The following is a 17,091-nucleotide window of genomic DNA, read 5'->3' on the forward strand; positions in this document are numbered from 1 at the left end:
GCGAGAAATTCGCGAATTTTGAAATTGATTTATAGAATGCGCGAATTTCTCGCGGTAATCATTTTTTAATGCGAGAAAAGAAAAAAATATGCGAGAATCTCGCGTTCTCGCGCTGTAGTGAAAACACTGCATTAAAAAGATAATTTTCAAAAATGTTTACAATACATAAATTTATTCAATCTTCCTTATTAATGTCATTATTCTAATAATAATCAAAAATTTCTAAACAAATATTCCTTAAATTATTGTGTGGTATACTCGTAAAGAGATTTTCAAAATCAGATGCAAGATCAGTAATAATATTATTGTAATTCAAATATTTAAAAGCATCGTGGTTGTTAGTAATAATAAAATGTTTATCATTTGAAATAACCTTACTTTAAATAATTAAAAAATCTTTTAATAAAAACAGAATTATAACAGCTAGTACTGCAAGTTACAAATCTAAATTTAACCGGTGTTTTGCGGAACTTAATTGTGGGAAATAAACAAGGATAATTAATGCTATTGATTTTTAAACCTATTTTCTTGAAAAAAAGCTACGGCAAGTTGCAAATCTAAATTTAAGTAGTCAATAAGATTTTTTTTTTTTTTTTTTTTTGCTAAGTTTTTTTATTTTTTTTTACTTTTGATTTATTTTTATATGTACATTAAAGATATAAAGTCGTCCCATGAAGAGATTGTTGATTTAATAATTGTTTGTCTCAAGAAGCTATTAACTGAACTGATAACAAAAACTTAAATATTTGCCTTAATCTAAGCTAAAGCAAGCTTTAAAATTTTTGTCTCAACATATTTACACTGAAAAACAAAACAGTTAAGAGGCTGTACTGAATAGCAGGTATTGGAGAGGGTAGTTCTAAAAAAAAAGAAAGACAGATGCCAAAAGAACAAAAAATTTATTTGTACAAAATGTAACATCATGAAGTATATACACTTGAAACATTTTCACATGGAAAATGAAAATGTGTGATTTTAATAATGTAATCTTTTTATTGAGCTAAAGGAAATTTTTTAAAAAAAAAGGTATTTAATTATTTTTAGTAGGATTTTCATGAAGAGAAAAAAGCAAAATTTGACGAATTTTTTTAAAATGCCATTGGTCACTAGAGTTTTAAAAAATTATAGACCATATTTTTTTTTCTTTTGTAAAAGTTAGTGATATTGACCTTTATTTAAATTAGATAGTTTAAATAAGTACAACATTATTGTAAATAACAGTTTAAACGTAACTTTTATATGGAATAAAATGAAAAAGGTTTAGAAACATATTTTAGTTGACAATTCAGTGGTTTTTTTTATCTTTAAATTTTATTGTTACTAGTTCTTCAAAATTTTTATTCCTTACTGTTTTTTATAAATTGTTTTTTTTTTTCCTTAACATGTTTTGTAAAATTAAAACCAAAAGCTTCCAACAAAAAATAGCATAAATGCAGATATATTTGTCCTGAATCATTTCCTTTAATTGTAAAGTTCGTTTAAGCAAACCCTTTTTTTCTTTCGTAATTAGCTTTTCTTCTTTTGAGTTAGAATATTAGGATTATGCCATTTGAAAAAACTAGTTTTGAACTCAGAAGTTAATAAATAAACTCCTGTAATATAAAAAGTAAAATTGGATACAAATAACAAAAAGATTTACAGAAATAAAGGGCTGAAGACATTAAAGAGGAAATAAGATTATCTGCAGAAAAGAGAGCACATTCACTTCAATATAAATAAAAAAATAAATAAATTATTCAAACTGAACTTTAGTTAAAGTATATAGAATGATTATGAATATTCATAATTTTGTCCTAGATTATGTTATGAGAATGTAAGAAAATGTGAAAATTAAAATTACCAAGACTATCTCTCTCTCTCTTTTTTTGTAACAAATCGAATTGTTTAATTACTTTTTATTATTTTTTATCACCAGGAAGCGACCACTACTTTTGCTCTGTTTCCCAGAGTTTAAAAAAAAAAAATGAATTCATATTTTAAAAAACAGTCATGTTTATAAATGTACATAAAAATCTGTTTAACAAAAATATGCATTGATAAAATTCCTTGTGCAGCAATGTGACTCACAGGTATAAGCTAGCCGCAAATACAATGTCTCTTTTTATGAGTTTTATGCCTGAAAAAAAGAAAAAGATTTTATTATTACCATTATTTGAGGCATTTTGAAAATTCATACCTGCCAACATTGGAGAAATAAAAGAAGGGAGATTTCACAAGCGACATATTTTAAGCTACGCGTAAAGTTTTGACACATCATGCATAATCACATAAATCAAAAAGAGAATTTCAAAATTGGATATAATATAAGCACTTACAATTAGCGAAGTAAAAAATATGTATATAAATCTTAATCTAAAGAAGTTTTTTTTTTTTTTTTAACCATTATTTGCAATTACTTAAACTATTTTATTTTATAACCGTTGTTGAACAGCCAACCCAATTTCGGGTTTACGACTAGTAATGTTCAACTCCGTAGCCTTCGAATTTTGAACCCAATACTAAACCGCATTTGAGTCAAAAGAGGAAAACCTCCCATGGTTAGCCTGACGGCACTTGGACTCATACCCGTTAAACTTCTATTACCGAGGATATTTTAATGTGCAAGCTGGATTCGTAATGATCAGTCATTGCTGAGATTCGAACCTGGTTTACCTCATAAGGAGGCGAACACTTCATGCCCTGAGCTACCACAAGTACTTAAACTATTACCACTCAACATACTGCAGTGCTGACAATAGCACCATCTGTTGAGGAATAAGAGAAGTATTTTTACCATCAGTGGATAATTTATGACCAATTTTTTTTTTTTAATCTCTTTAACAAATACAAAGAAATTTGAGAATATACAGGAGATATTTGCAAATACAAGAGTCTTTGTTAAAAAGCAGGAGACTTGGTAGGTATGAAAATTAAACATAACACGAGAAAAAAGTCTCATGAAGTTGTGTAACCCCTATAAATTAAGATAAATATACAGGGCTATTCATGAGTTATACATGTTCATTTTCCCCTCTTACTAAAAGTAAAAGTTTTACAAAGTGTAAGCAATCAATAAATATATAACCATAGCTGCCAACATTGGGTTTTCAAAAAAAGGAAGATATTAAAAGCTGTAAAATTTCAACGTATTTTTCCTCCTGAACACAATTAAATTTAAAGATTTGGCTTTCTTTAAAAAATTTTCATCAAATGTTACATTGTAGAAATTTTGATTTTTACAAAAATAATCAGCTTGTAATATTTTCTCTACAGGGATGAGATTAGCCAAAAGACAAAAAAGCTGAATTTCCACGATAGTAAATTTTACGCAAGTGCAAACCTTTAATAATAAATTCCAGACTGTTTAAGGTAATAAATAATGTGTTGACATACAATTGTGTACTAATCTATTATTACATAAATGATTACATTGATACTTAACATTTAGTGAAAATAAAAATTACCAATTGAAAAGCTGGAAATTATGTCTAGATCAGTCACAGTAACGAGGTATAATTATTTCAAGTAAGGGTGTGGGGTCAGGTTTTGGCTCTCATCTGTTAAAGAAAGGTAATCTTTTTCTCCGCTAGTGAAAAATCCAGAAATCCGGTTTTTTTACGGAGCACAATCATCTCTGCATAATGCTGTTTTTTCCCCCAATGATTTTTGAAATATGTTTCAAATTAATATGAATAAATTTCATCTTCTTGGCATAGTTATATAACATTCTTTAATAAGAATAACAACTGTTCAGAATAATACTTTACCATCAGAAAACTTTTTTTCCAATTCTGTGTTTCCAATTGCTTTAGCTGCTTGACACATCTGTCTCAATAATTCTTCCAGTCTCCTCATGCATCGGATGACACTTCCTGTTTTAATAAATACATGATAGATTGAGTAAAAATTCATATAAAGGAGGCTGGTTGAATATAAATCTAAAAGGATTTTTATAAATAACCCATCTGCAACTAAACTCTGATTTTGTTGATAAGAATTTCCTAGAAATGAACAGTAAAAACCAGTTGCTGACATGGTGGGTAGGGTTTTTAAAAATTATGAAATTTTCCCTTTTCAAAAAAAGAGTTTCTTTTTTTTTGTTCACCATGTCGATTTTCCCTGCTGATTTCACATTTTAATCAACCACAATCCATTTTGATGTAGCATCAGTTCGTAATGTATGACAGAGCCAATCATGTTACATGTAAAATATTGAGCAGTGACTATTGAGCTGGATTCAGTAAGATTATTGCACTCTCATGCGCAACTCTGCTGCATTTTGCAAGATATTCTTAATTTGAGGCTATAAATGTTCTGTTTGCTGATATCGAGCCGAAAAATCTTCTGACCATTTTATAACGGTTAATATAATTAAGAAAAGAGTTCTTTGTCAGAAAGTAGTTATTTTATCATGATCATGTATAGTCTTTGAAAATTATTTTGCATTTTGCTAATGCATGTAAAGCTGAAGAAGTACTTAAAAGAAGTTTTTTTTTTTTTTTGTAGAAAGATTTGGCTATGCACCCTGGCTGTAAAAACCAGGAAAATCATTGCTAAGAACAGGTCAGTATGGATGAGAATCCTCGAGAAGGCCAGGGCCCTACCTGAACTGTCAACCCCATGATGATAAACTCAAGCATGTACACCATTTTAGCTAGACAGTGGATACACACAAACTAATTGTTCACTTGAGAAAAGCGCGATTTAATAGCATGAACTGTGTTTGAATGAAATTAATAAGGTGGTTAAAAAATAACGTATGACATCAATGTTTATCTAAACTTGTTTTTGCTGGGTGCCATTACAAAATATATTTCGGTGATTTTCCATCCATAACAGAAATTTACTGTAACTAAGAAAGAAATCTAATATAATACAATAAAATGATGAAATTTTTAACATTTAATTATGCCATTATTCTTAGCTTTTGAGAATAATTTTCAAAATGTCTTTTTCCTGGCAATACTACTTAACTGTTAAAGGTTTGTTCACAAAAACATTACATGATCTTGATAAAATTACTAGTTTCTGATTAAGAACTATTTTCTTGATTATATTAGCCACCATAGAAACAGTTTATACAATCTGTCAAATATATTCAATATTGAGTGTCTTATTCTATTTCTTAAATTAATAATTATTTTACTTAATTATGTAAAATATTTTCAATTCACAACTAGAATTAATTTGACTATTATTTAAAAAGGAGTTATTTATAAAAGCATAATCAACAAAACATACCGAAATATTAAAGATATGTAAAGAATTAAAAAAACTTGAATAAATTCATATAACAAATGTTAATTAGTGAATGAAAGTAAATTCTTAATAAAATGTGTTACTTATTTGATTCACTATTTCTTTAATGAAATAATTTTTAAAAAATTACATTTTTTTGAAATATAAATAGATTGATTGTTGAAGCTAACCTTTTTTGTCAGAAGAAAATTATTATATGGACCCTACACTCATATCTAACAAATCTGGGATAATAAAATTTTTTAATTCAATTGTTTTTAAATCAAACCATTAAGAGATAAATTAAAGTTTCTTTGGAATGACAAACCTGAGTAACATAAGTTTTTTGCTGCATTCAAAATAGTGAAATCTTTTCATTTCATGCTTTTCTTAAAATACTTGCCTCTAAATATTATTGAGTTTTTCATAAAAAAATTTAAGTGCACAGAAAATTTTAAAAGTAATACAATAATGAAAAGTAATAAGTGAAAAAAACTTAATAAAGTACAGTAAAAGTTTACAAACATTTTATGCAATAAGTGGATGGTCCCCCACGTAAAAATCTTAAGATTAAAAACCTCATTAATTTTTATCATTATTAAATTAAGTGAATAAATAGGAGATGGAAATTTAGAGTAGATGACTAACGCTTTTATATGCTACAGACTGACGGTACGCCGAAATGGATTGTGACCAATGAAATGTGAAATCCACACGGCTTGGTGAAAAACGACATGGTAAAGAAAAAATCTCATCTTGGAAAAAGGAAAATTAAGCATCCTTTAAAAACAATCATTGTGTCCATTTTTGTCTTATATAGGATAATATTTTTAGGGGTGATTGTGAGCCCAACTGAAAAATCCTAAAAATTTCTTGAGTAAAATCGGAGAGATTTCTGTATTGTGTTCGACGTTAGAATAATCGCCAAGTCTTGGAAACTTCCGGGGCAGTGGCCCGTGAGAAACTAAAAAAACATCACAGAAAGGGACTAACTCGAAAGGTAAAACTCGTAGCCACCCCTGAGCAAACATTTACATATTTGTTTTGGAAAAATTTGCAAGTTAAAAATCTATTTGACACCTTGGCAATTGTAGTTGTAATGTCTTAATAAATTTATATCATTGATATTTTCAAAACATGAAATTCTAAATAAATTATATGCAGTATAATTTAAATGAATAATCATTTATAAGTTTACTTTTATACCTAATCACATTTATTATTCCACTAGAAAAAATATTAAAAAATGAAAGAGATGACAAGTATAAATTACAGTTCTAATATTTCTAAATAAAACACAAAAAAATGTTTTATACATAAATGTAATCAATAATTTCTTGACACTTTTGGACCTTAGATTTCCGGAAACTTCCAGATCGCGTTTACCGAAAAATGTGGAACACAATCATCTCTGTATTTCAGCCAGGTTTGGTTTTATATGTTTTTTTTTAAAAGCAAAATCCCCCCCCCCTTCAATTGTTTTCACCAGTGTGATTAAAATTGAGAATAAAATAAGACCTTCAAACACATCTGTCATTTTTGATATCTGCAAGAAGCTAGCTCCTTTGCTCCATGAACTGACTACATCCATCAAATGAGGTCTGAAAGATTCAACATAATTTTCAGAATCCAATTCCAACTTGCATTCTTTGCTTATTTTAGCTATCCTTCGGGCAGTTTCCTGAAACAATAATAAAAAGAGAAATCAAAAAATCAGATATAAAGCAGTTGAATACTACAATTCCAAAGGAAAGTTGTGCAGTGTAACAGAAATTTCATAAGAAAATTGAAACTAATAGAAGAAAATAATTAAAAATATAAAAAATAACCAAAGCTGGCGCCGTCAGGGGGTACCAGCTTCGGAATTCATAAAAATACATAACCTTTTCTATCGAGACAGCATACTTAGATAATATAGATGCACGGACAATGTGCGCGGATACATTGGTGGTGATTCTCTGATTTCGCGAAAACTTTTTCAATATTTATTGTAATATTAAAAAAGTATCTGTACGGACGAAAAAAATTTGCAGTGGGGGAAAGAAAATACGAAGCAGACAGCATAATCATGATTTATACAAGGTAGAAGAAAGTCAGTGTTTAGTTGTATGCCCACTTCACCCAAAGATATAACTGCCACTTTAGCCTTAAGATTAACGATCCCATCGTCAGCGGTCGGGCCTACAATCAGTTCATTTTTTACAACTTAGCTCGACGCGACTATCGCTTTACATCGAGAATAGACTATTGCGGTGACAGTAGGAAATTTCGAGCAAAATTAACATTACTTACTATGATATATGAATGCAGTTCTATGTAAAACTATTAATATTTCTCTAATGTTCTTTAAGTTAATGTGCATGTATATATTTTTTTTGTCAAGAATAAATAAAAATATTAAAAAGTTAACTCTTTTCGAACATTTAATAAAATTATTTTATTATCAAAAATATTATAAACTTGCAGACACTTTTGGATTGTGTAAGCAGATGTTTTTATATTACTATGTGAGAGAGCACGAAAAATGTCTAAAAATTGTTCTTTCTGTACCCCCCGTGCTGGATTACCCATTAACTAACTTAGTGGCGCGACAGCCCATTAAGAGGGCCAAGGCCGACTGTGCCCATCTCAGTTTTCTTGACCTTGGGCTCTGGGGTGCAGGAGCATATGTTCCGGTCAGGTGGTCAGCCGAACGCGGAACCCCCAGTGTTAGTTCCCAAGCATGCTTGGTACTCATTTTAACGACCCACTGAAGGGATGAAAGGCTGAGTCGGCCTTGCCCGGCCCAAGGATCGAACCAAGGACCTGTGGCACGACAGCGCGAAGCACTACCGCTCAGCCACCGGGCGTCGGCACCCATTAGTTTTCTATGGATTTGATGGATTTTACAGCAGTGTTGATTTTGTAAAATGTTAATTAATTTTAAATTTCTTCAAAATTCTATGATTATTTTTTAGTTCTAATTTATCAAAATAAAGAAAAGTTTAATTAATTATTATTTTAAAAATGCTTTCGTAAATGAAAAGATATATAAGTACTTTTATATTGGAATAAATAAAAAATATATGAGGAAAAAAAAAAATCTAAGAGCCCCAAAAATTTGATTGGCCTAGCGCACGCTTAATCTGGCACCCCAAAGGTTATGTAAAAAGTTCAGAAAAAGAGAAAAGAAATACAAAAGCAAATTACACAAACTAATTACAAAAGGAGAACATTGTAGAAAAACCTACTTAAAAATATTTTCAATTTGAGAATTTCAAATCGAAATACACAACTTTCTGAAAATCTTGAACCAAATCTAAAATTCGAAAACAAACCACATTTAATGCGGAGAAAGAAGAAAAAAAAGAAAATTAGGAAAGAAAGAAAGCCATCTGTTAGTAGAAAAGCTCAACTGGAGCAACTCATTTATGTTGAGTTGCCCCAGTTGAGCTTTTCTACTAAACTAATTTATAGACATTTGTCTTGCTGTCTAGATAGAAAAGGTTTTAATGAGAGCAGGTACCCCCTGGCAACGTCAGTTTCGGTTTATAGTTTTCATTTTTTTCCTGAAACAATGTTATATTTAAATAAAAAGGGTTTTTCTTTTGTAACAAGAGTGATCAAAAATTGTTGTGTATAAGTCATAGCCATAAAGTAAAAGCCTACACTAATTTATTATTTTAGCTAATTAAGCATTGATCCCAGGTCTGTAACCTAACTGCAGAAAAGAAGAAAAATCATTGTGAAACAAATATACACAAAAAAAAAATCTATACATAAACTAAAATAATAATACATTTAAAAAAGGTATAAGCATTAAATGATTAAGCAAACAACAATGTATATATACAATACAGAGCTCAGTTATGCCTCCACTTATTAATGGATAGCTATTTTGAATTCATTCATTTAAATATTTTAGGAAATAATCATAATTAAAGTAACTAATCACTAAGTAACTAATCATAATTTGAAATTAAAAATATGTAAAAAAAACTTTGGTGTTTATTTTTTTGTGCATAGAAAATAAATAAAAGACAATTGTTTTTGAGAGAAAGAAAAATTCTTTGTTCTTTCTTTTTTCATCGACACAAAAAAGAATATAAATATTGATAAAAATGACATATTCATCCTTTTTCGCACTACACATATCTTTCATAACAAGAAAAAAATTTTAAAAAATGAGAAATGTGCAGCAATAAAAAAATTTATGAAAATACCACTTGTGATAAAAACAGAAGAATTGGACAAGTCAAAAAGGGGTAATTAAATGTACAGTACACAAAAGAAAAAAAGGACCACATTGAATAACTTTTGATTTAATGATCGGATTGTCGCGCTCTAGGACTCAATTTTCAAATTTTTCTTAAATTTCACTAGAGAATACTTTGGTTTACTTTCCTTTGATGGATGCTTAGGAAGCAAATAAAAACTTTCTTTCTTTTGTAATGCAAGATGAAAAATCGAATAATTTTTTTTGGATACAGTAAATAAGTTAGAAAACTTTTGGAATGCATGTGTGAAAAAGAAACCAAAACAGAGAGACATTACAGATTGTAAGAAACCATTACAGATTATTTTTAACTTTGCAACTTTATTTCATTTTTTAAAGCAATTAGTTGCATTTATTGTGAGATGCATAGGAGTTATTAGCATAAAATGCAAAATAAAAATATTTATTGAGATGAAATATAGATCAATTTACATATTCATAATAAAAATGCTAAGATTAGAAAGCACTAAAAGATAATAAAAAGTGTTTTTATGTATTGTACAACTTTCATCAAAAAAATATCTGAACCGACAACCGTTTTGAGTTAACGTTAACAAGATTTGAATGTATATGAGGGAGTAATTGGAGTCAGTCTTTAAGTTTAAAATTCAGAGTCACTCATTTTCTCTACTGACTCCACAGTCCTGCTATAAACACAAATAATATGTGCACAATTAAGTATTAAATTTTTCAATACTTAATAATTGTACTGTTATGAACGTGCGGCAAAACAAAAATGATAATTTACACAAAATTTATCCAGAAACATAAGCTTATTTATTTATTTAGAAAAATAAGAATAACAATAAATCTCAATAAAAAATAAATTATCAAAATAGAGGTTTTAAAATTCTGTACAAAAAAGAAATAACCATAGTAATATATAATGTGAAAATAATGTGATTTTTAAAATAAATAAATGTGAAAAACTTTAATTTCAGTTTTGATGTACTTTTCAAATTAATTCCATTTATTTAAATGTAATTATCTAATACTATTGGTTAATTTTAACTTTATCCATTCCATCAAGTTTCTCCTATTTTGGTTTTTTTTAAAACCAGTTTCTTTCTGCAGGGTGAGCAACCAGATTTTTCAACAAAAAATAAGCACCTTTTAATTACTTTCAAAGCAATCAAAAAATATTTTCAATCACTCCCCCCCCCCTAAAAAAATCATAATTAGGACCTGTGCAGTAATAAAAATTATATTTTTCTATCTATTAAAGTTCGTGATTTATAAATTTAAAATCAATAAAAATTCGAAACATTTTCAGAAATTTTACATAATCATGATAAAATAACTAGTTTCTGATATGTATTGCAGAGAAAATTGTGAAAATCATGAATTTTTTGCAATTTAAAACGACAATCGACACAGCAAAGTAAAAGTCTCTTTTATAAAAGATAGAAAAATAAGCACTTTTTACAATCCTCAAATTTAAACAAAAAGCACCTTTAAGGGTTTTAAAAATGTAAATCAAACATAAGAACCTTTAAGCACTTTTTAAAGATGTTAAGCACCCTGTCCAATGATTAAGGATGAAAAAAAAAATTCCAAAAGAAAAATTTAGTATCTTCCAATTCCACCAGGTTCTTCAAGTAGCCTGGAAGAAAGCCGGAGAAATCTCAAGTGCAATTATAGGTTTGAGAGAGTTGACCGACCTGCATGAGTCGTAGAGGTCCAGACAATTCTTCTGTGAGTTTTGGCATTTCATTTGATTTTTCTTGAAAGACAAAACAACTGAGTAAGGAAGTGGTCTGATGGACGTCCAGGTTATTAAACACACCATTGAAAATCATTTCAGTCAATATCAGCTCATCAGCACTGAAAAACAAAATTTAACAAAAATAAGCACCCTTTAAGCACTTTTCAATGCACTCAAAAAATATTTTTAAGCACTTTAAAAAAATATCATAATTAGGCAGGGTTGGAAAGTGTTTGACAATTCAGGTTTTATATTGTTTTAATAGTCACGTCAGATAAAAACTTTCGGCATTGTTTTTAACAATTGTCAAAAATAATGAAATTTTGAATCATGTAAAACGAGTGGCGTTTTCATACGCGACTGACAATACGACTAAACAGATTGGGGTTGAATTAACTGAGAAAACGTTGAATAGAACCGTGTGAACAGTGCCCTTTTGCACAATTCGTAACAAAAATCAACATGGTAAAGGAAGAATCTCATTTTGAAAAAGAAAAAATTAAGCACTTTTTAAAAACACCCAATGAAAAGAGCACCTTTAAGCACTTTTTAAAAATGCTACGCACCCTGTTTGATCTTCTGCAGAGGGGAGGGCTCCCCTGCTTTGGTAGCCCGACGACCTGCGAGTGAAGTCGAGCATTTTCAGTAGAACAGTTTAACGAGGACCGATACCGTGCACCCTCTGTCCCTACACAGACTGATTGAAGTGGTCACGTCACCCATCCGCTTACTGACTTCGGTGTTCTACTGGGATCAAATCACTTAACGATCAGTCCATTGCAGGACGATAAAAAAAGGAACCACCCTTTAATCGAATGATTGGATCTTCGCATTCTAAGATTCAATCTTAATGGTTTGAGGGGGAGATTTCAAATATGCTAATTAATTTGTGCAGATGATATTTTAATTTACCAGATTCGACGGAACACGTACTCAAAGCCGTCAACTTGTTAAAAACAAAAATAGGAACACAAAGCATGATTAGCCAACACAGAGTGAAAACTCCTGAAAGTTTTATGCATAAAAAATTTATAAACCATTTCATATTTAACATAGTTTTTTGAACTAACATTTTTAATTAAATTACTTACTAATAAAAAAATATCATACCTTTATAGCAACCATTTCATGAAAAAACTTACTTCTTACCAGGAATTATGATATTGGATTCTAAAATCACGTGAATATGAATTGCGATACAGAGTTTTAAAATAAGTGAAAATATAAATTGCGAAATTTAATTTTTAAATCGCATGAATACAAATCATAATGGGTAGTTTTTAAATCACGTATAAATACGAAAATCAACGTTTGATATTACAACTGCGTGAAAACGGACTGAAATATAGGTTTTTAAGTATGCGTAAAATTCTAAATTGCGGGGACAGGAAACAATATGTGAGACTTTTAAATTGCATTAATATGCATCACACAATGTAACTTTTAAATCTAGCTAATATGAAACTCGATGATTGGTATTAAAATTGTGCGAATACAAATAAGATATTAGCAGATTCCAAAACAGATCAAAATATTTAAAATGATAAAAATCCTCCAAATCAAACGGACGAAAAATCTAGGTAAGCATCTCGTTAACGAAATTCAGCAAAAGTTAAAAAATTTTGTCGGATATAAGGTTTTCATTCACGGAAATAAGTGAACCAATGGTCTTGAGATACAAGGAATTATGCGATATTTGCACCTGCTTCTAATTCTTAGACCGGCTTTGTGTTGAAAGAAAATCAGTATAAAGAGTGAAAAGGCACTAGAACACTGAAAAATCAGAATATTTTGACTTTAAAATGTATTTTCAAAGCAAAGCAATACAATTAAGAAATAAGAAATACCATGAAATATTGTTATGCAATAGTCTTGTAATCGTATATTTAGATTAATTGTAATAATTGCATATAATCAAGATTGCATTCAATCGTATATTTTGATCACTTCTAATCACGATTACAAGTAATTGATTACAGCAACTGGTTATGTAATAAAAATTATCAACGTCAGTAATCTCGATTACAATTTATTACTGTAATTGAGTATTTTAATCATGATTACAGTTGCAACGAAAATTACAAGTAACTGATAACTGTAATTGAAAAATGTAATCGATTACATTTTCACCCTACTCTGATGCAATCTAAAATAATTATTACTTGTAATCACAATTGCCTGTAATAGTTACTACAAGTAAGAGATTATATAGCAGTAATTCTCTCTAATCAATTACTGTAGTTGATGCCAAACCCTGGTATAAAGTGTATAAAAACAAGCAATATAAAAGAAAAATTTAAAGTTAATTCCTACTTAGGTCAACAAAAAACATTTTAATTTTAGTTACTTTTTATTAAATAATAAAAAAATTTCACCCATATAAAATTAAAATTAATTAATTAAATTTAATGAATTAATATTTTTAAAAAAAAAAAAACAGTATTAACATCGAGTGTCATGTTTAAAAAAAATGTATTTGAACTTGAATTAAAAAGTATTTTATTAAGGATTGATAATTTGAGCAAGATATGTGAACTAATAGTAGGAATTTAAAAAACTAATTGAATTAAAAATGAATTTGATACCTGCTAATTTCACATGCAACACGTCCTTTAAGTTCAATGACATCAGATGCTGTACAATAACCCATCCTCCTTAATACTCTCTTTCGACATTTTAGTTCATCCATTTGCAAGAGTGATTGAGCTTTCTTCAGCTCTGCTTTTGCTTCTTTTAATTCACTATGAATCTAAACAAATATTAGAAAAACCTTTATACATCTGATAACATTGGAGAAATAAAATAACAGAGAATTTACTACAGACATTTTTTAAGCTACGCGTAAAGTTTTGATACATAATTCTGCAAGTCAACAAGAGAAATTCAAAATCGGAAATAAAGTAAGCACTTAATTTTAGCAAAGTAAAAAACATGTATATATATCAAAATCTAAAGAAAATTTCTTTAAACCATCATTTATAATTACTTAAACCATTTAATTGCTAACTGTAGTTGAACAGCTGACCCAATTTAGTGTTTATGACTACTAATCAGGGTTGGGATTTTGCCGTCAAAAACTGGTTTTTGACTTGACAGTGGTAAAAACCGTGTTTTTACCGGTAAAAACTGTCAAAAACCTACTGTTTTCTATAATTTGTGGCATATAGCGGACAATATATTATTTTCACTTAATTGCCTTTATAAATGAATGTTGTAAACAATTGCTATTGATTTTGCAACTATATACATGTATTCTTATAGAAGGATATACATTCATACAGAAATATTGTAATATACTTATTGAAAATAGTGATACTTAACTTTTATCATTATAGCTTGATTTGCAAAGGATTAAAAATTTTGCACTTCTTAATTGTTAGAAATAAGCAAACAAACAAAAACACTTGGAACTATTAATAAATTCAAGAACTAAAAAGAAGAATTTAAAATTTGGCATTTCTTAAATATTAGAAAGTCAGGAATGACTTGACATTCTTCAGTAATGTAATATGCAAAACAAAATGATGCTTGGAAATGTTGAAAATTTTGTTTAGTGTCCTAATATTTTACTTCAAATAGTATGATTTGATATAATCATGTTGGGAAAATGCAAAAATCTGTTCTTAAATATCTTTTAGCAACTTTTTTTCTAATTTTATTGCCCAAAAATGAATTAATTTTAAATCATAAGCAGTTAAACTCAAATTAAAATACAGTTTTCTCAGAACTATGGGTTTGTGAGTTTTCGACATGACGGTAAAAACCATGGTATAAACCGGTAAAAACCATCATGTGTCAAAAACTTGCCAACCCTGCTACTAATGTTCAACTCTGTAACCTTGTAATTTTATACCAGATTCAGAAAACAAAGGAACTCCTGGATCAAATATTGGGAGAAAATTGCCTTTGTGGAGGACATTTTGCTGGAACTAAACTGCATTTACATTACATGGAGAGGAAAACCCCGAAAACTTTCCAGGGTCAGCCTCACGGCAAGGGGACTCTAACCCATGATTCTCCTACCACTGAGAATATTTTACATCAGCACTGTGGAAGGCGTGAGCCAGGTGCGGAATTCAACAAATTCAAGTATGCATAACAATGATCTGATCATAGAATACTGCAGCGACAGTGAAAACTGTTTCCCTCCTTAATGAATACCCAACAAGAACAAATTGAAAGACTCTAATTCTTCATAAATCTATCAATCCTTATCTCTCCCTAAGGTTTGTCTTCACATCGCCTGATCCCTAGCCTCCACCATGTTAAAGGGAGGAGACAATAAAGGATTTGTAGTTTACAAATTTTGTGGTGGGTTAAGCTTCATTGAATGAGTCAAATTATCTTGCCCACCCAATAGCAGAATTTTCTTGAGCTTTCTGTGACAAACTTCCCTAGAACTAATATTTCGCTTTAACGCATTTTTAATTATAACAATTACTAATTTAATGTAACAGAAACATCGTGTTTACAGAAGAAAGTATAGAATAAAAATTCTTAATTGTAAAAGTAATATTTTTTAATTCAAATTATTCTAGGCGATATTCTCGCATTTTGTAAATCATTGTGCAAATCAAAATTCATAAATAAATTAAAGGATAATAAATTAAAATTCGTACATAAATTAAAAATCATAAAATCCGTGTAGTAGCTCCCAAAATAAAGATCCTGAATCACGCAAATAGGACTCTAAAAAAGAGCTACTCAAAAAAGCTAATGTGAAATATGGTGTTCTTTAAAGGAAAAAGAAATTAAAGAAAGAAAATCCTCTTTTAAACGTTCAGAATTTCTGATTTTTTTAAATTTTATATTACAAATTTAAAATTCTAGTTGAAGCCAGTCATTACCAATTTTTTTAAAATCTCAAATGAGAATAGCATGATTATTTCTTTCCTCAATGAAGCGCAAGTCTTAATTCTGCAGGGAAAAAAAAGTTTTCAAAAAATTATGCAGGAAGGAAAATCAAAATTTTCCCCATCCCAAATGAAAAATCTTTCTTTTCAGCAAAAACTCTAGCGTTCTGCGACAATTTCGCTGCAATTCTGTCACTGGGCTTGCGGATAGTCTAGTAATGCAAATTTTTTTCCCCTGCATAAATTTTAGCAAGATAATTGATTTGTTACTAATAATTACCAATACAGGTCCGAAAATGAGTTTGAAAAATGCTTGAAAGAACAGAATGTTAATAACTTAAAAGCACTCTCCAATATACAAAACTTTTAAAATAAAGATCTTACCGAATATTAGTCAAGAAAGTGTGTTATCTACCTATTGGCTTAGATTTCTAAGAGACTTAGAATATCAAGTAAAAAACATTCAATAAATATAATAAATAAAAGATGTTTCTTGATAAAGTAGCATAGTTGCTTAGAAAATTAGCAATACAGAATTCAAATTAAAATAAATAAGTAACAAAAAATTTAGCCTTTTCTTTTCTGAAGTTATATTTACGATTTCAGCAAAAACGAAATTATTATTAGAGAATCGTAATTTAAAGAAGAATTAGTTTCTAATAATTATAATTATTACTCTCTATAATAACTATTTGATACACTCCAATTTTTCTTAAAGAAATTTTTTTAACTAATTCACTTTTAATCTGTATCAAAATTCTTTTACAAGAAGTCTTTTAACCACATATTTATTTTAAAAGGAGCCTATCTCTGTTGCTACAGTAACAAAAGTGGATTAAGGCATTGATAGCAGAAGGAGAAATGAGGATTGAAAAAAAAAACATTTTGCTTTTATTCAGTTTTTGCAATTGAAAATAGGATTCATTAATGCGCTTTTTTCCTTATTTCTTTTCATTTTTGTAAAAAAGATATATATTAAATTATGATGCAATTTATTAAGTTATCATTGTACCTTCAAATACCTTTATTTTGCTTTAAAAATTTCAAACATAGATCATAAT

General features: G+C 28.9%; 1 protein-coding gene across 2 annotated transcripts in view; it reads right to left on the reverse strand.

Annotated features, from left to right (window-relative positions):
- Positions 1-882: 882 nt before the first annotated feature.
- Mtr4 (exosome RNA helicase Mtr4) overlaps positions 883-17,091 on the reverse strand; it is a 70,645-nt gene continuing 54,436 nt past the window's right edge. For both annotated transcript variants that reach the window (XM_087158598.1, XM_087158599.1), the window contains exons 22-26: positions 13,763-13,926; positions 11,134-11,296; positions 6,736-6,898; positions 3,747-3,851; positions 883-2,116 (exon numbers count right to left, since the gene is read on the reverse strand). In XM_087158598.1, the coding sequence (XP_087014724.1) occupies positions 2,064-2,116; positions 3,747-3,851; positions 6,736-6,898; positions 11,134-11,296; positions 13,763-13,926 (648 nt within the window). In that variant the 3' untranslated portion in view covers positions 883-2,063. The remainder of the gene's footprint in view (positions 2,117-3,746; positions 3,852-6,735; positions 6,899-11,133; positions 11,297-13,762; positions 13,927-17,091) is intronic.

This window comes from Parasteatoda tepidariorum, chromosome 3, assembly GCF_982258835.1.
Source record: "Parasteatoda tepidariorum strain Cologne lab strain chromosome 3, Ptep-v5.0, whole genome shotgun sequence".
Lineage (NCBI taxonomy): Eukaryota > Metazoa > Arthropoda > Arachnida > Araneae > Theridiidae > Parasteatoda > Parasteatoda tepidariorum.